Below are 20,829 nucleotides of genomic sequence, written 5' to 3'. Positions count from 1 at the left end.
CTGTTTGGGGTCCATAGTACACTCCCAGCAGTGTGATCACCCCTTTTTGTTCTTCAATTCAAACCATATGGCCTTATTTGATGATCCTTCTAACATATCATCCCTCCTCACAGCTGTAATTAGAAACATAGAAACATAGAAACATAGAAACATAGAAAATAGGTGCAGGAGTAGGCCATTAGGCCCTTCTAGCCTGCACCGCCATTCAATGAGTTCATGGCTGAACATGCAACTTCAGTATCCCATTCCTGCTTTCTCACCATACCCCTTGATTCTCCTAGTAGTAAGGACTTCATCTAACTCCTTTTTGAATATATTTAGTGAATTGGCCTCAACAACTTTCTGTGGTAGAGAATTGTTTATTTAATTAATACTGTGACCTCCCTCTCTTTTTTTATCCCCTCTATCCCGTCTGAAAACCCTGTACCAGAAATGTTGAGTTGCCATACCCGCCCTTCTTTCAGCCATGTCTCAGTAATAGCTATAATATCATACTCCCAAGTGTCTTATCTGTGCTCTCAGCTCATCTGAATTATTCCATAGTATCCTTGCATTGTAGTATATATCATTCAGCGCTGCCAAACTCCCTTGTTGTCTATTTTTTCTCTGTTTCCTCTGCCTTCCAAATTCACTTTCTAATTTTCTGCTTTCCAATCCACCTTTGCTCCTTTCCCTTCTGAATCTACTCTTAGGTTCCCATTTCCCTGTGAAGCTAGTTTAAACCCTCCCCAACAGCACTAGTACCCCCTCCCCCCGGCGAGGATATTGGTCCTGGCTCTGTTGAGAAGGGTAAACTAGATTGGCGGGGGAGTGGGAAACTGAGAGCATTGTAAGAAGGGAGAGAACCCAAGCTGGAAATGGAAAGCAGAAATTTAGTAAGCGAGTTTGGAAGGCAGAGGAAACAAAGGCTGGAAAATAGACAACAAAGCAGTTTGGTAAAGCTAAATGGTATCTACTGTAATGCAAGGAGTCTAGGAAATAAGGCAGATGAGCTAAGGGCAAAGATAGACATTTGGGATTCTGATATTATAGCCATTACTAAGGCGTGGCTGAAAGAAGGGCAGAAATGGCAGCTCAACATTCTTGGGTACAGGATTTTCAGGTGAGATAGAGAGGGGTTAAAAAAGGAGGGGGCTGTCACAGTATTGATTAAATAAACAAGTACAGCTGTCAGGAGGGATGATATGTTAGCAGGATCATCAAATGAGGCTATATGGGTTGAATCGCTGCAACCGGGTGATAAGCCTTTAGCGCCTCAGTAGCACCCTTCACCAGCTCTAACAGGTGGTGCTAATTTATTCAATTTCTCATCCCTATACTTTCACCCTAGGCAGTGGAGCACTTGAATGGTATTAAGCAAAAAATAATAACCTCAGTGTGGATATTGTGAACTGCATGTGAGCAACCTGCTCGCCGGAGTTGGCACGATCATTAGTGCAGGCGGGTGGGCAATGAAGACATAATTTAAGGTTATAATTGGATGCAAATGAAGGCTTTGTCATAGGAATTTAACTTTCCTTCGGATTTAACGCCTCAAGCCTGGGTTTCCCGGGGCTCAGGAAACTGACCAGTAAAATGGAAGCGAGTTGCAAGTGCACTTCCTGGGGGACTATCAACTTCAGATAGCCCAAACTTCATAAATGCTCAGTTCTGACAGCTGTTTTGTTAGTTCTCTCTGACAAACATTTAGCTGAGAGTTCTTGACACAATACAGGTTTTGGAGAGGTTTGGAGGTTTTTAAACAGAAACCAGCAGGATGGGAGGTACCTTGAATGTTTTTAGACAGTACATTAGAAGAGGAAGACAATCACCATCCATGGCAGCGGTGACATGCTGTGGTGGGATCAGCAGGTGCAAAGGTGAGAGGTGTACAGGAGAAGGGCCGAGGTGGAACTACCCATGTAACAGGATGTACAGACAAAGGCTCAGCTTTCTTGACCTCTCGGAAAAGCAGTGCTTCCGCAGGCTGAGGTTTTCACATCAGGTGGTCACAGACATCTGCAGCCTCCTAGAAGAAAACCTGCTATCTGCTGGACCTGGCAGCCACGTATTACCAGTGCCTGTGAAAGTTATCATCACCCTCAATTTTCTTGCTTATGTTTCCTTCGGAGGGTCTTGCAGTTTGCAGGCAGGTGACCAATAGATTGTTTGCCATGGCTGGGTGTTATATAAACCTGCCCTGTGATGACAATAGTCAGAATGAGTGGGCACTTGCATTCATCTCTCTGGCTGGCTTCCAACAGGTACAGGGTGCAATCGACTGCATACACGTGGCAATCTCAGCACATACCACCACAGCAGCCAGGAGTTTTTATCAACCGCAAGGAATGTTATTTCATCAATGTGCAGCGGGCGTAGAGCAACCACAAGAAGAGTGGTTCAATGCATTCAATAAGGGTGACTATGAGACAGATGGATCACATTGCATAAGGATTGAGGTGAGTGTCAATGGTGGATGGATAAATAGGGAAGCGATGAAGTGCATAGACAGTGAAGGCATGGTGGTGCTGAAAGTTGAGTGGTTGTGAGGAGTGGTGTGATGGAGTGAAAGGGTGGACAGGACCTAAACCAAAGGATGTAGGTGAATCAGCAAGTGTCCTCACTTTTCCTGACCTGGTTAGTCACTCCATCCAAGACGGGGGCACACGCTCCTGCTTCTCACCTCCTCAGCCACCTCCAACCACACCTTTTTGGTGAGAGTCACAGGTTTCTTCCTCCCATTGCTAGTGAAAAGTAGGGCCATACTGCTCCTGACTGCACCCAGCAGTAATTCCAGGGATGCATCATTAAACCTGCCCTTGCTGTCTGTGCATCCATCCTTAACACCTCCTGGCGTCTTCAAATTCCATTTCTTATTTGTCCCTTTAAATATAGTTGCGATCGCGTCATGCGACGCAGCTTGGAGACGCGAAACCCGTAAATTTATTGCCTCAATCTAGCTGAAATCAGAGGATCTTACGTGCTGACTTGACTTCTGGGTTTTGCCCAAGCCATCCCACTCCCTACTTGGCAGCTGCCTTCACATTAATATCAAGGCCACAAAATCAGGAAAATATATAGAGAGAAACCAGGCCAGTATTGAAACATAGAGAAAGATTGCACGCTTCAACAATACACGTGTAAATAATAAAATGAAACTGAAAATAAAAACAAGAAAGATTATGATACAGTGGTAACTTATTGATACTGTCAGGTTTGTATTTTGGCAAATGACAATTAATTAAAACTGCTAATTGCTCTTTTTAAAAATTTTGACAACTTCTTGTTTTTAGCCATGTTTTGACATTTGTTATTATTTTTATTGTTTCCTATACAACATATTTTATATCAAATTTGTAGTGAAACTATACCTTTATAGCTTCATGTATCAGAATCCCAGATATATTTCAGACTGCGTCTGGGGACAGAGACAACCCCAGAGGTTTCAGAGGCTCAGAGCCCACCTGTGGCTGATTTGTTTCTACAAACTACTCAGTTCTAAAATTGCCACCACACTACTGTGAACTAGTAAGGTGATGATCAAATACTGAAGGAGGAAAGAGGAAAACATTATAATATTAAGGAAGATGGACAAAAGTTACAGGAATATTTCATGTAAAAGCTGCAGATTATTAAGTCAGAAAAGAGTGGCAGGAAGACGAGGAAATCTTGAACAATGAAAAAAAGTGCCCTTATTTTATATTTCAAGCTTTGTGAACAGTTTGTTGCCATAAAAACATATTTATGTGTACTAAAAAGACGATGTCACAGATTGCGTTGCACATTATGGGCGTCCGTGTCTTACAATGTCTGACATTTTAGCATTCTGCATCCCTCACTGCAGGGCCACAAGGCTGAGAGGTATACATAGGTTGCAGACATCAGATAAACAACAAAATAGATAAAATTAGAGAAAGTACATGAACAAAATAAAGTAAAATCAAAATTCCAGTGAGAACTTATATTTGCATTTAGGCTTTTGCTAATGAATGAGTTTCACAATTCAGCAGAAGGAAGGGAGAAATTGTGGAAAATAACAATAAAAAAGATAACTAATTCCTTAATTAGGAAAACATGTTATATTGGAAGGTTTAGAAACATATTCAGAGTGTTTAATAGGGTTTTTAAAACCATTTACAAAAAGAGATCTTTCAGCAATGTCAAGGGCCAATTAGAAACAATGCAATGAAAGGAACAGAGGTCTGCTAATTTAAGCCTATAATTTGCATAAATGAAACTGTGTATAATCAGCTTAACTCACTGATTTAGCAGTGAATCAACTTACAGTTTCTACTAATGTGCATTTGAATTGATACCAGCATGAAACATATTGCTGATGTAGTCTTAGTTAAAATCCATATCATTTGCCTGATCTATATTGTGAAATGGAGGTCAAACCACAGTTGGTCCCAGATGCAATCCAGTTTCCAAATACCAGCACAAATGGGGTATTATGCAAAAGCAGTTCAAGTTTGTTTGCCACCAACAGTGATTTCCTGAGTAGCTGTCAGATACTAAACAGCTGCAGCATGCTGTCTTCCTCAGGGATACAAAATCAGGAGAGAGGCTGCAGGGGACGAGCCAACAGTCATATGTATGAACATTTACGTCTGTAAGGACACTTCACTTTGAAGAATCTGTTTGTAATCTTCGCAGCACTAAACTATTGCTTTGATGTGAATTTTAAAAGTAGGCAGGCACACCTGATCGTATTACAGCAATTCAGTCAGCCAGCATTTAGTTGGAGCAGTAGAGATTTAGCTTTCGTCTAACTGAGTTAATCAGTATGTTTTGAATTGAGAAACAGAGGACACAGATTTAAGGTGATTGGTCGAAGAATCGAAGACGACATGAGGAAAAACATTTTTACGCAGCGAGTGGTTAGGATCTGGAATGCACTGTCTGAAAGGATGGTGGAGGAAGATTCAATTGTGGTTTTCCAAAGGAAATTGGATAAGTACCTGAAGGAAACAAATTGCAGGGCTATGGTGAAAGGGCGGGGGAGTGGGACTAGGTGAAGTGCTCTTGCAGAGAGCTGGCATGGGCTCAACGGGCCGAATGGTCTTCTTCTGTGTTGTAACCATTCTCTGATTTACAGGGAATAGGGGACACAAAACTCATTAAAGAACGAGGCAAAGGCTAAATGCTTTAAATAGTTCCATTCCCTGTTCTAGAATGGAGCTATCTGCATTTTATTTTACTTTTTATGTGAATAACTTGAGTTTGACTTTGCATAGGAACAGGAGTAAGCCATTCAGCTCCTCAAGGCTGTTCCACTATGCAATTAGAGCATGGCTGATCTGTATCTTAATTCAATTTACCCACCTTAGGTCTATATCTCTTAGTTAACAAAAAATGATAGATTTCAGTCCAATTATCAGCCTTTTGGGGGAGAATTCTAGATTTCTATTACCCTTTGTGTGAAAAAGTGCTTCCTGATTTCACTCCTAAATGGCTTAGCTCTAATTTTACGATTATGGGGCCAAAATTGCCCCTTTTCTGCGCCCCATTAACGCCTCCAGGATTGTGACCTCATGGGTCCTATTGTATAATTGTCACCTGGGTTGAAGTTAAACAAAGTGCTGAGATTTCTGAGTTTATATATATGCTAGTGATCATGTTTTTCAGAATGAACTGTTTGCAATTAAAATATGAGTAAGCATTTGATTAGGTGACAGATAAAAAGCAGAAACCGTTGCCAGAAAATTCAAGTTCAAATATAAAGCAATACCAGATCCAAACAAGGGCATTATACTGTGATTATTTTATAACCTCCTGTCTGCGAGGACAGGAGGCTGAGGACAGCAATAGATTTTCTTTCAATATATTCGTACTTACCAGCGTTATTGTACTCAGAAGTATGACAAACAGTACACTCCCATCAAACACACGATTATTCACTACTTTGAACATCAATGTCCTCAATGACAGAAAGAGTTCTGCCATGAACGAAGTCGTAAGTACATTACAACAATTGCACCTTCCAGTGCAAATGGTCGGCAAGCAGGGTTGCATTATTTTTACTTCTTCTTTGGGTTCCTCGTCCTCCATGACTTCCTCTTCAATTGAGTATTTTTCATCCTCTGTTTTATTATCTTCACTAATATGCTTATCATTCGAATGTTTTGCTATTTCTGGGCGACTTGTGTCCACAGCTGGATGGTGCAGTTCAGTTTCCGTTTCCTGCTGCACTTCCTCCAACGTTTCTCGCTAAAGAAAGAATTATGGGTTAAACAACTTTGTCCAACAGGATATATAACGCAAAACCCATGAACATCACAAGCTAACTCTTCCAAATGGCTGTTCAGCATAATAGGATGGAACAGGATCTGCATTCACATAGTTTAATAGTAAGCTTAATTTGAAATAAAAACAGAAAATACTGGAAGCATGTTGTGAAACAAATTATACCATAGCATTTAAACAGCGTATTGTCTCAGTAAATTTGTAGGACAGTGTAGAGGGAACAGGTTGTCAGTGGCTCATTGGACGAGGATGGGGGCTAGCCTTTCTCCCTCTACTGCTCATCATCATCATCATAGGTAGTCCCTCGAAATGGACGAAGACTTGCTTCCACTCTAAAAGTGAGTTCTCAGGTGACTGTACAGTCCAATACGCGAATCACAGTCTCTGTCACAGGTGGGACAGACAGTCGTTGAAGGAAAGGGTGGGTGGGACTGGTTTGCTACATGCTCCTTCCGCTGTCTGAGCTTGTTTTCTGCTCTCGGCGTCAAGACTCGAGGTGCTCTGTGCCCTCCTGGATGCTCTTCCTCCACTTAGGGCGGTCTTTGACCAGGGATTCACAGGTGTCTGTGGGGATGTTGCACTTTCTCAAGGAGGCTTTTCTTATGACCAAGAAATGTGTTTTATTTTATATCATAGAGCATGGTAATAAGATATTTCATAAAGCATTATGAAGCAGGGGTTTGGGAGAGTAATGGTTATGTTACTAGACAAATAATCCAGAGGCCTGGACAGAGAACATGAGCACAAATCCCACCATGGTAGTTTGAGAATTTGAATTTAGTTTAGGGAAGGACAACTGCCATTCTTACCCAGCCTGGCCTATATGTGATTCCAGTCCCGCATGAACATGGTTGACATTTAACTGCACTCTGAAGTGACCCAGCATGCCACTCAGCTGCATCAAAGAGTGCAATGGTTTAAGAAAAAGGCCCACCACCACTTTCTCAGGGCAACTCGAGGTGTGCAATAAATGTCAGTGATGTCCACATCCTAACAGTAAATACAATATTTCATAATGCAGCAGTGTTTAATTAGTAAAGTGGAATGAAGTATTGGTACACTTTAGTTGACCAGATTCATAGATAAATCTTAATAATATAGCCCAACTTTTATAGGTTGCTTATAAATGTTTCTAGGTGCCTATGTGCTATTCTATTTGAAAGGGAAAATTTTCACATGACTAATAAACAGCCTAAATTTCTTTCTGGCACCTTCAATCTCAATGCTGTCTCTGGAATCTCACTATGTGCAGAACGTCTGCCAAATTTTCTTACACAATAACTGTAACTGCACTTCAAAGTAATTCATTGCATTGAAGCATTTTGGGACACAAAGGGGATCAATTACCTTCTGCCTGGAGGAAGCTGAAAATTCCAAAGTTTATTTTTATCTTTAGTTCAGAAGGGCCTTACCAGGATGGATTGGGCTGAATGCCCTTCCAGGCTTGCCCCGACCATGAAAATGTCACCAACCTCACAATTTGGGATGAAATCTACTGCTTATTGCAAAAGTGGACAGGAGTTCTGCTCTGCCACTTCTCCACTGGTGGAGCAGCCACAGTGGAATTTTGGGCCTGTGACTATAAGACTAGATACTAAGGTAGTGTTGAGTTCACGTGTTACCATCAAGACTGCTGATCCATTTTCATATTTCCGCTCACTTATAGCTGGATCACACAGTGCGCTGACAGTAGGTACATCGCTTTTGCCTATTGGAGGGAGTACACCACCATGGGAGAACGTTGGCAGTGCTGTTGGTTCAACAGTGCTTGACGGTTTTATTTCTTTTTGAACATCTGCAAGAAAGAACAGATAGTTTCAAATGATACACTTATGAAACACAAGCATAGTTTGCTTATTGTGGAGTATCATCAGATCTAATATTTGATTAACAGAAGTCGAATTTCAAAAATCAACAGTCTTAATAACTTCCACTTAGTGAAACTGTTAGCACTGACAACCTCTTTCACTTTAAAATGGCAATACATTATTATTGTATTGCACCAATAGCAGTGGAAGTCATCCTGCACTGCTCTCAGCACTGGAAATGTGCTCACAAAAGAGGGGATTAAAAGAACAATCCAGTATAAGGCGACTGCAGCTCTGAAGATGGTCTAACTTCCACACGATTACCAAATTTTACAATAGATTTTGATAATACCACTACGAGGATAATAGGTACAAAATAACAATTACAGAAGGAGATGTGGATTACAATGGATAGGAGATCCAACACTCTGTAACATGGAAAGTTTGGTTGTAAGTTTTCTGTCTGTTACTCCCCTATACTTGAGCCCTCAATCTTTGCCATGTAATTATTGGGAGGCACCAAGTGGAAACTTCAAGATATCCCAATCAAAGGGAATGAACATTGGACAGTTGCTGCAGGTGGTATTCTTGGTGGGTACAACGAGGACGATTTTTACTAGAAGGGCACAATGAATGTTTGGTCGGCAGAGCAGGACTGTTGGCTGTCCATTATTACGGCCAGGAGACCCAAGCCATTTTGAAGCCTGGGCTTCATTTACATACAGCTGGCGAGCTGAATGTTGAATGAAGCTTTTCAATTCATCGCACTAAAAAATCGATTCAGATTTGCTGTAATGTGTATGTACTGATTTTTGAGGGGAATTAAATTATATTCAGACCTCGATATTAATGGGGAGGAGGGGAAGGTGCATGGAAGTCTGGTAGTGGGCAAAGAATCAGGCAAGGTGTGTGTAATGTATAAACCTGTGAGCATACTCACAGGTCACAAGTACATATATTATAGCGTGGAAGTGGAGGTCCTGCCAATCGTAACGGCAGGGCCTCATTTAAATAATTCTGTGCAGACTCCCATCAGCCAGATTGACTGTCTAGCCAGTGGGAGGGCAGGCAAGGAAGGCTAAGGCTGCGACTGGGATGGGTGGAATAAGGCCGGGACTGCGACATGGGGGGAGAACTGGGATGGAAGGATGAGACGGCGTCCGGGGTGGGGCTGGGAAGGAAGGATGAGACTGTGATGAAAGAAAGAAAGAATTGTGTTTATATAGCGCCTTTCATAATCACTAGATGTCTACTTTACAGCCGATTAAGTACTTATTGGAATGTAGTCACTGTTGTAAATTGGGAAATGTGGCCAATGTGGCAGCCAATTTGCACACAGCAAGCTCCCACAAACAGCAATGTGATAATGGCCACTTTGTTAGGTTGATTGAGGGATAAATATTGGCCAGTATACTGGGGATAACTCCCCGACTCTTCTTTGAAATAGTGCCAAAGGATCTTTTAAGTCCTCTTGAGAGAGCAGCCAAGGTTTAACATCTCATCTGAAAGACAGCACCTCTGACAGTGCAGCACTTCCTTAGTATTGCACTGGAGTGTCAGCCGAGACTTATTTGCCCAAGTTCCTGGACTAAGACTTGAACCTACAACCTTCTGATTCAGATGCGAGGGTGCTACCAACTGAGCCACAGCTGACACAAGTTGATGGGGCTGCTGGGAAGGAAGGCTGAGGCAACAATTGCAGGGGCTGGGAAGGAACAAAGTTCTGAAACTTACCTGGATCTCTTCTGGGCAGTATTGCTGCTCGTGGCAGCAGACAGCACAGGACTCACCCTGTTGAGGTTAAAAATAAGTCGCTGTGCCAACGACATCATTGGGCCGCCACTTTTGCATGCTAAATAGTCCCTCGCCTAGTTTTAGTGGGAGCTTCATCCAGCGCATGAATTGCCTGGGAATGCGGCAGGTTGGGCTCGGTTTGCTTGATTCCGGTATTTTAATCCCCACCCTGCTCCCGTCCGGAATGGGGTAGGGTTTTAAAATCAAGACCAATATGTGAGATAATCCCTGACAATATTCAGACTTTGTCACATTATTCCAGTCAAAATATTTGATATCAATAATTTTTAATAATTGACTGCATGCAAATGCCAGTGGTGTAATTTCTATGTTAAATTTTTTGTTGTTTAATTTCTAAGCAAAGCTTCCTTAACTATTCTCCATTCTGGCTATATATTCACAAGTTATCTAGCTACTATCATTAATTAATTAACTAGTATATCAGGATGGAGTGTACAGAGTTATAGGAAAATGTTAATTTCTAACCAACCTGCATAAATCATCACTTTTTGACAAGTAATAATGTATCACATTATTTTATTAACTTATTCTTTGACATTATTCAAATGGTTGCTTTAAATGCTAACATTCATTTTAAAACTGAGTATTATAACAATCTTTAAATAGCAAATTGCAGATGCTGTCACTAACAGTATGTATAAGACTGGACTGCTGAAGTTATGTTAGTATCTCTAACCCAGTAGCCCCTGCAACATCGTGGGCCACCCCGACCTGCAAGAGGACACCACCTCAGGTCGGGAGTATGCCACCACAGCTTCCAGCGCGAGTCGCCCCAAGTGTGCAACGACTTTGAGGTGGGCGACTGGGTGATGTCATCAAGGCCCAGGTTGCCGGTTAGAGCGTGGACTGGAACATTGGTAGGGCCCAGGCACAGTGGAGGAACGGGAAGGTCGTAACGGAGGTGCGGCAAATGAGGGTACGGGACCCAGAAGAGCCGAGGGCCCAGGGGCAGCATGGGCCAGCCCACACTGCGATTTGTGTGCGCACTAGGTCCTTGCAGCAGAACAGGCCTCCAGTCGTCCTGGTTAACCCTTGCCACTAGATAAAGGCCTAACTCTGTCAAGCCCGTGTGGTGGCTGATGTGCAACGGTCACCACACGTTAAAAAAATCCACGCACTGGCATCTTACACCCCTGGAGTTCAGGACTGGAATATTGGGTCCTCCATTGAAGTATCTGTGAACTCATCCCTTTTGGTGTGGAAGCAAGTCATCCTCGTTCGATGGACCGCCTATGATGATGAGTACCTTGCCACAGTCAGTATGAGAGTATATAGGATAAACAGAAGGGGCGGCAACAAGAGGAAACAGATTGAAGGTGATTGGCAAAACAACCAGAGGCGACATGAGGAAACATTTTTTTTACACAGCGAGTTGTTGTGATCTGGAATACACGGAAAGCGTTGTGAAAGAAGATTCAATAGTAACTTTCAAAAGGGAATTGGATAAATATTTGAAGTGAAAAAATTTACAGGGCTACGGAGAAAGACTAATTGGATAGCTCTACCAAAGAGCTGGCACAGGCACAATGGGCTGAATGGTCTCCAGTGCTGTATCATTCTATGATTCTATGAATTGAAAATTTTAATTTTTTGCTATAACAACAGTCATATAGTCCTCAGTGGTATCTTCAAAGCCTACTAGAAGTATATTAGGATATATTAGAAAAAATACCAAATGTGAAACTATTAGGTAGAATCATTAGGCTAGAAATGATTATGGGTGATTTCATTGGCTACATTTGTAAGACATTCCTCTGTTATTTCAACGCGGTAGTAATTAATATCGCTGTTGAATTAGTGAAGAAAGGAATGCATACAAATTAAAAATGTGTTCACTAATAGCACCAACAGTAATTTCTAAGCAATTGTATTGTATAATAAATAAATGTAAAATATATTTGCAATACTTCCACTACACCAGGGAAGCTGATTAAAAGTAAAAAGATTTGTGCTGAAATGCTGATTTACAAAGCTCTTAGACTCTTACTCATATGGTGTCTCGTATTGCAGGCTGATAAAGGGACTTCATTAGAATGATGAACACCGCCCGCTTCTGAGGTATCCTTTTTCTCATCTGGTTGTATTTTACCCAAAAATGGCTTATTTGGTTTTCGGCATGTTAACAAAAGTAGAAAGCTCTTGATATAATCTTTATATGGAGACGCCTTTTCTTCCTTTGCATTTGCAGTTAATGTATCCCCAGAAAAGAAATTGAGAAGAAGAGCCAAGAACAAGTTTAACACCTGCAGAATAGAATAGAGGAAATTTAAAATCATTATTAGTGGTTAAAATTATTAAAATAATATTCAACAATATGTCTTAATAATGATTTAGGCAAGACACAGTTTAAAAAGAACAGCTGAAAATATGGTGGCCTTGATTTCAGTTAATCTGCCTTCCTGCTTTCCTACCAGTTACATTCAATAAACAGGTTAATGGCAATAATATCCTTTATCTTGTGTTCTGCCTCAGCTGGATTGTCAGAAGCACTGCCCAATGGAGAGAAAATATGCAGCAAATTTATCCTAGGCCACACTTGTGCACCTCCTAATGGTGTTATCTGTTGCGTGGCTACCCTTTCATAAAGTGAATGGTACAAGGGAATCTTAATGAAAGAGATATACAACAAATAAAATAATATTTAACTCATGGAGACTGTGACAAAATAGAGATGTCCTGTCTTGTTGAGATTCCTTAAATTCAGTCACTAGATGTTAGGAGTCAGAATGTAGTCTTAATACAATGGTGTGAGTTTTGTCAGTTGTCTACACAGCTTGAGGGAGGAGCTCAGCTACTTTTGAACAAATATAGACTATGTGATTTGTTCAATTATGTGTAGCTGGTTATTTTTGAATTTGATTGACAGATATTCAAATCCAGGAAAACTGGTAACTGTTTTCAGGGATATTTAAGGAGCTGTAGCTGTTCAAATCTGATAGTCCATTCCAAGTTCTACTGAGTAAACACTGACACAAAGATTGTGATCTTTAATTGCTTTTCTTTCAAGGAGCTAGATAGAAGACTTTCTACTGTAAATACATTACTATTACTTAATCATGTGTTCATTTTTTATCAAATAATTTTGCTTAATAGTTTAAACCTAAAACAGGTTGCTCTACTGCTTATCGAAGAAAGGGGGCAGATCCTATGGATTCTCCAGGATATTTTCAGTAGCTAAAATAATTAACAGAAAATTGTTCTGTTCATTGGCCTGGGCACATTACTGAAAGCTTACCTAGATATTAAGTTTAGTGAAGATGTCCTTAAAGGCATAGGAATGAGGGATTTACCTATAAGGGTGATCTAAAATAGTACGGCCAAAAAATCTAGAGTAAGAGGTATGGAAAAAACTCCCAAAACAGAAACCAAATGCTCAGACTTCAAGTTGAGGTACGAAAGCCCCTGCCTCGGGACGGCAGCTGGTGGGAGGGATGAGGGCTGAGGCAGATGGAAAACCATCCGGAATCTGGCAGCAGGAGGTCCGGGAGATTTTAACAGTCTCCCACCCGATACCGGGGGGAAGTAGCAGCTGGTGGAGCGGGATGTTGGGCAGCAGATTAAGATCTGAACCTGTGGGAAGACAGCGGGATCGGTGCGGGTAAGTGCCACAGCCCAATATAACAGGGCAGGGTTAAAATCGGCAGTTAAAAGTCAATTAAAGTGTAAAACTCAGTCTGCTGAATTAAGATGAGACACAAGTTTGACACATCTTTCATAGAAACATAGAAACATAGAAAATAGGGCAGGAGTAGGCCATTCGGCCCTTCGAGCCTGCACCGCCATTCAATATGATCATGGCTGATCATGCAACTTCAGTACCCCATTCCTGCTTTCTTTCCATACCCCTTGATCCCTTTAGCCATAAGGGCCACATCTAACTCCCTTTTGAAAACATCTAACAAACTGGCCTCCAACTTTTCTGTGGTAGAGAATTCCACAGGTTCACAATTCTCTGAGTGAAGAAGTTTCTCCTCATCTTGGTCCTAAATCCTTAGACTGTGATCCATGGTTCTGGGCTTCCCCAACATTGGAAACATTCTTCCTTCATCTAACCTGTCCAATCCCGTCAGAATTTTATATGTTTCTATGAGATCCCCTCTTATTCTTCGAAATTCCAGTGAATATAAGCCTAGTCATTCCAGTCTTTCTTCATATGTCAGTCCTGCCATCCCAGGAATTAGTCTGGTGAACCTTCGCTGCACTCTCTCAATAGCAAGAATGTCCTTCCTCAGATTAGGAGACCAAAACTGTACACAATATTCAAGGTGTGGCCTCACCAAGGCCTTGTACAACTGCAGTAAGACCTCCCTGCTCCTATACGCAAATCCTTTCGCTATGAAGGCCAACATGCCATTTGCCTTCTTCACCACATGCTGTACCTGCATGCCAACTTTCAATGACTGATGTACCTTGACATCCAGATTTCGTTGCACCTCCCCTTTTCCTAATCTGTTACCATTCAGAAAATATTCTGCCTTCTTGTTTTTGCCACCAAAGTGGATAATCTCACATTTATCTACATTATATTGCATCTGCCATGCATTTGCCCACTCACCTAACCTGTCCAAGTCACCCTGCAGCCTCTTCGCATCCTCCTCACAGCTCACACCACCACCCAGCTTAGTGTCATCTGCAAACTTGGAGATATTACATTCAATTCCTTCATCTAAATTATTAATGTATATTGTAAATAGCTGGGGTCCCAGCACTGAACCTTGTTGTACCCCGCTAGTCACTGCCTGCCATTCTGAAAAGGACCTGTTTATTCCTACTCTTTGCTTCCTGTCTGCCAACCAGTTCTCTATCCACGTCAATACATTACCCCCAATACCATGTGCTTTAATTTTGCACACTAATCTCTTGTGTGGGACCTTGTCAAAAGTCTTTTGAAAGTCCAAATACACCTAATCCACTGGTTCTCCCTTGTCCACTCTACTAGTTAGATCCTCAAAAAATTCTAGAAGATTTGTCAAGCATGATTTTTCTTTCATAAATCCATGCTGACTTGGACCGATCTCGTCACTTCTTTCCAAATGCGCTGCTATTACATCTTTAATAATTGATTCCAACATTTTCCCCACTACCGATGTCAGGCTAACCGGTCTATAATTCCCTGTTTTCTCTCTCCCTCCTTTTTTAAAAAGTGGGTTTACATTAACTACCCTCCAATCCATAGGAACTGATCCAGAGTCTATAGAATGTTGGAAAATGATCACCAATGCATTCATTATTTCTAGGGCCACTTCCTTAAGTACTCTGGGCTGCAGACTATCAGACCCTGGGGATTTATCGGCCTTCAATCCCATCAATTTCCGTAACACAATTTCCTGACTAATAAGGATTTCCTTCAGTTCTTCCTTCACGCTAGACCCTCGGTCCCCTAGTAATTCTGGAAGGTTATTTGCGTCTTCCTTAGTGAAGACAGAACCAAAGTATTTGCTCTGTTGGTCTGCCATTTCTTTGTTCCCCATTATAAATTCACCTGATTCTGACTGCAAGGGACCTACATTTGTCTTCACTAATCTTTTTCCCTTCACGTACATTTAAAAACATACATTTTTGAAAACATTTTTCTCCAGAAATGTAACTAGTACTGACATAGCATTTGGATTCACAAAGCACCTCTCCAAGAAACTAGTGGTTATTGGTAAATGTAGAGAAAGATTTCCTCTGTGTGCTTATGTGTAAATCCATTCTATTTAAAAGGGTTACAATTTTGCTTCACATTATGCAAAGGAAGAAATCAGCTGTACAGGGGGAGTAATTTTAACTTTTGTCACTGGATGAAAGACTGGTGATAGCGAATCGGCAGCCTGTTTTACACCGTGCCAAATTTCTTCAAAATGAGTGATCTCTGAGGAAATCGGGAGAGGTGTAAAACGGGCTGCCGACTCTCTGTCGCCTCTTTTTTGCCCGACAATAAAAGTTAAAACTAGCCCCCTTAATAACAACTACTAATACATCAAGCCTCATGGAAATGATAGTGACTGAGAAACATCTCTATCACAGGAGCCTCTTCTATAGTCATAATGCTGGCTTTAGCCACGTTGTGATGCTCTCAATCTGACAATGTAGAATGGTGTTCTTGATGTCCTGCACAATGTTAGTGGACAAGCTCTCTGTGTTTCTCGAGCCACAACAAAGTACAGCTGCTGTGCTGGATGCAAGACTTTCTCAGACAATGGATCATAATAGGCTGATTGTATAGGCTTCTTATTTGGAAGAAGGGAGTGAGTGTAACTAACCAAGTTTGCTGATGATACAAAGATGGGAGGAAAAGCAATGTGTGAGGAGGACATAAAAAAGCTGCAAAAGTACATAGACAGGCTAAGTGAGTGGGAAAAAATTTTGCAGATGGAGTATAATGTTGGAAAGTGTGAGGTCATGCAGTTTGGCAGAAAAAAATCAAAGAGCAAGTTATTTTTCAAATAGAGAAAGATTGCAAAGTGTGCAGTACAGCGGGACCTGGGGATATTTGTGCATGAAATACAGAAGGATAGTATGCAGGTATAGCAAGTGATCAGGAAGGCCAATGGAATCTTGGCCTTTATTGCAAAGGGGATGGAGTATAAAAGCAGGGAAGTCTTGTTACAGTTGTACAGGTATTGGTGAGGCCACACCTGGAATACTGCGTGCAGTTTTGGTTTCCATATTTACGAAAGGATATGCTTGCTTTGGAAGCAGTTCAGAGAAGGTTCACTAGGTTGATTCCGGGGATGAGGGGTTGACTTACGAGGAAAGGTTGAGTAGGTTGGGCCTCTACTTATTGGAATTTAGAAGAATGAGAGGTGAGCTTATCGAAAAGTATAAGATTATGAGGGGGCTTGACAAGGTGGATGCAGAGAGGATGCTTCCACTGATAGGGGAGACTAGAACTAGAGGGCATGATCTTAGAATAAGGTGCCGCCCATTTAGAACTTAGATGAGGAGAAATTTCTTCTCTCAGAGGGTTGTGAATCTGTGGAATTCGCTGCCTCAGAGAGCTGTAGAAGCTGGGACATTAAATAAATTTAAGACAGAAATAGACAGTTTCTTAAACAATAAGGGGATGAGGGGTTATGGGGAGCGGGCGGGGAAGTGGAGCTGAGTCCATGATCAGCTTAGCCATGATCTTATTGAATGGAGGAGCAGGCTCGAGCGGCCGTATGGCCTACTCCTGTTCCTATTTCTTATGTTCTTATTTCAAAACCTATGCAATGCAAATTGTGCATTGTCAATATAGAAATATAGGTGTAGCTGACTGTGGATCAGATTAATAAATGCTAAAGAATGGTATACTTATCATTCTTGCACAATACCATACCATATATTAGCATTTAAAAATCTGATCTATAATTAGTTGTAGTTAGTTCACTATATTGAAAATATATATTTTGCATTCCTCTTAAAAATACTAATGTCTTAAGAATATCATGCAACGAAACAATAGATTTGATATAGTCTGAGGCCACACATAATGTGATCTTACCAGAAAGTTTCCAGCTATGTATGTTAGCAAGAACAGTGGGAGACAAAAGTACATCTTTGAGCAGCGCATACAGTCATATAATGGTTCTATCCATTCCCCACATAAAATTCGAAACACCATTATAAAGGAATTGTAAAAGCCTCTGAAATTCCATCTTGGTATTTTATTGCCATCAAATGCCTCCTATAATGTAACATAATGTGAGATAAAAAACATGGACTGACATAAAATAAAGCAGATGAATAAAAGGTGCAGAGTGGGGAACAGTGGAATACTCATCTTATTCCATGAGTGAGAAAGATTTGATATATCTTGTGTGTTTAAGCCTCAAAACGAGTTATGAATGTGCTTATCACTTATGGAAAATATAGAGCCATTGCTGTTTTCCACTCTGTATTCTGTTAACAATTGTTATTAGTCTGGGAATTACTCTTGGTAATACTAGTGGATAAAAATATAGTACGTTTCTGTAACATTGCTCCATCCTCTATTTTACTGGAGGGGTTAACTCATTTAAAATAAACAGGTTAAAGTCTCTATTTACAACAGTAAACATACAAGCATGTTAAGCATTCATCTGCTAATATCATTTACAGTAATTTCTCAGTTATGATTTTAATTTGTTTTAATGAAGATTGCTACAAATAGGCTAAGATTATGTTGTGAGCTGCCTCTCACCAGAAGTGACTGGCTACTGGTTTGAAAATCTGCTCTACGTTCATTAAGTATTATAATTAAGAAGCTCTCTCTACTTCCAATACTATTTGCTTCAAAATCATATTATTAGGATCCATTTTTAGTTAAAGCTTGGATAAATTTGTAGCATGTAAAAATGGAATAGATATATTGATATGGTCAGAATCAAACTGATTGCCTAGTTTCACAAACAACGAAAAGAAGTAAGATTTTGTAACATACTTACTTTATTTTCATAATCATGCCCAACAAGCTGCATTCCTATTACAGTGAATATATAAATGACGATGATGACTATAAGTGTCAGATTTCCCATCTCTTTCAATGATTTGAATATGATGTTGATCAATATGTTTAGCGTTTTCCAGTTCTTTGCTAGTTTGAAGACTCTAAGCTGTTTTTAAAAGAAAGCAATACATATAAAACACACAATTTTGGGAAGTTTCACAGTGTGACAAGAATAAGAAATAACATTTGATAACATTAAATTTATTTTCTTGCTTCATCTGATTCTGCTTAAATAAATACTCAAGGATGTTCATAGCTTTCAGTGAACTGAAAACTTGCCTGGGGCATGTCATGCATGTTGCATGTCAATGCTCAGCTTTCAAAATGCAATAGAAATGACACCCCCATTGAGAGACGAACCATCTTGGCATTAGTTAATAAAAATAATTTACATTTCTAAAGATTTTTCCATATTACAACAAGGGGGTCAATTTTAACTCACACCATCCAGCATAAATAGGATAGTTCTGGCTTCAAAATTGCAGCAACAACTTTACCTCCCCAATTACGTTCCCAATCACATGCCACCATCTTGTATAGGGTCCTAAAAGGTTCTGGCCAGGTACAGAAAGAAAATCAGAATACTATGACATACATAAAACCCCAATGCAATTTTTAGGTACCAACAGATGGAGCATGCAGCACGCACCCTCACCCCTTAGTATCAGGTGTTGAGCGGCCTAACCAGTCGTCCTCAAATGGACTGCTGCTGGCAGGTAATTAGAAAAAATATTTTAGTCGGGCCAGGAGGAGCATGAATGCTCCTTTGGCCACTCAAAAATCCATGCGGGTTAAATTGGATAACCCTTGAACACGGTCCCTGGGATCGCGATGAGTGATTAAACTATGCCCGTCCACTGCGATGCAGACAGGACATCAAATTTGTGCTGCTTGCTGTTTTAAATGATTGCTGTGTGCAGCTACTGCTCCCCACGTTGTTCATTGGCTGCAAGCATCAGCAAAGATCACGATATCGTGAATGTCTAGTGTTACTTAAAACCAACCTGCACCTCTTAAAGCGGGGTGCATTGTGTCTGGAATAAGTGCTGGGAATATTTTCAAAAGTGTGCTGTGGAAGATTCAACAATGGCTGACTATGGTAGAGAGTGTACACCAACGTTTTCTTCATGGAAGAACTTGAACGGAGGAAAGATGCCCTGCACCACACGGACTACAGCGGTTCAAGAAGGCGGCTTACCACCATCTTCTCAAGGGCAATTAGAGATGGGGAATAAATGCTGGCTTTGCCAGCAATGCCCACATCCCATGAATAAATAAAAAAAGAAATCCTCAGAGGAGCAGGAGGCACTACAGACACATGCTCAGGAGGCAGTGGAAAGAGATAAGCAGAGTTCAACCCCAGGAGTATAGCTGCAAGAATCTGGATGTAGTGCAAGGAGAAGTTTAATGATCTCTCACGAGTTATCAAGATCTGTTGAGTTTATTTTCAAATGCCATATCCTACTAACTGCACCACTAGCCTCATCCACTACTCAATTCACTACACCCCTGTTGTGTCCTTACACAAGACTGTAAATCACACGAGGCACATTCTGCAGACAAGGTCACTCTGTGACGCTACACTTTGATTCACAGGACCAAAGAGTGATGACCCTGCATGGGACCTCCCTTTATATACCTGGATGACCAGGTGAGGAGTGTCTCCCACAAGTTCACCCCCTGTGGTCAAGGTGTGCATTACTTAGGTGTATACAGTGTACAGTGTTGTTAGATGAAGGTTACAGTTACATGAAGGATACATGCATGACATCACCTCCCCCCAACGTCTTTGGGTCAAAGATTGAGTCTTTCGTGGAGCGCCGCAGTTGGGGCTCTGGTTGTTGAGCCTTGGCATGCGTCTTTGTCACCTGTGATGATTCTGGCTCGTCCGGGCTGGCCGCAGGGACTGTGCATGCTGCTGAAGGTTCTTGTTGCTCATTCACTGGCAGTGGTGTGGGCAGCATCTCATGATTTTCCTCAGGTTCCTCAGTGTCCATGCTGAACCTTTTTTTTACTTGGTCCAGATGCTTGCGGTATATCTGTCCATTGTTAAGTCTGACCACTATGACCCTATTGCCCTCTTTACCAATTACAGTTCCCTCAAGCCACTTGGGCCCCAAAGCGCGATTAAGAACAAATACAGGGTCATCGATTTCTATACATCTCCCCTTGGCGTTGTGGTCATGGCACTCATTTTGGGACTGGCGCTTGCCCTCAACAATGTCTGACAGGACTGGATGAATGAGGGACAGCCGAGTTTTAAGTGTACGTTTCATGAGTAGTTCCGCTGGCGGGACTCCCGTGAGCGAATGCGGTCAGGACCTGTAGGCCAGCAGGAAGCACGATAGGCGGCATTGAATGGAGGGTCCTTGAATCCGGAGCATGCCCTATTTTAAGATTTGGACCGCATGTTCCGCCTGGCCATTGGAAGCCGACTTGAACGGTGCTGTCCTGACATGTTTGATGACATTACCCGACATGAACTCCCGAAATTCATAGCTAGTGAAGCACGGGCCGTTGTCGCTAACC

At 41.3% G+C, this 20,829-nt stretch overlaps 1 protein-coding gene across 1 annotated transcript in view; it reads right to left on the bottom strand.

Annotated features, from left to right (window-relative positions):
* Positions 1–20,829, bottom strand: part of LOC139228888 (sodium channel protein 1 brain-like) — a 304,090-nt gene that overhangs the window by 171,408 nt on the left and 111,853 nt on the right. Inside the window, 5 exon segments of the mRNA XM_070860378.1 lie at positions 6,004–6,189; positions 7,848–8,020; positions 11,938–12,091; positions 18,239–18,406; positions 19,419–19,471. Coding sequence (XP_070716479.1) covers positions 6,004–6,189; positions 7,848–8,020; positions 11,938–12,091; positions 18,239–18,406; positions 19,419–19,471 — 734 coding nt within the window.

This window comes from Pristiophorus japonicus, chromosome 2, assembly GCF_044704955.1.
Source record: "Pristiophorus japonicus isolate sPriJap1 chromosome 2, sPriJap1.hap1, whole genome shotgun sequence".
NCBI classification, from domain to species: domain Eukaryota; kingdom Metazoa; phylum Chordata; class Chondrichthyes; family Pristiophoridae; genus Pristiophorus; species Pristiophorus japonicus.
The sequence above is the reverse complement of the archived record's forward strand: the minus strand, read 5'-3'. Positions and strand labels throughout refer to the sequence as shown.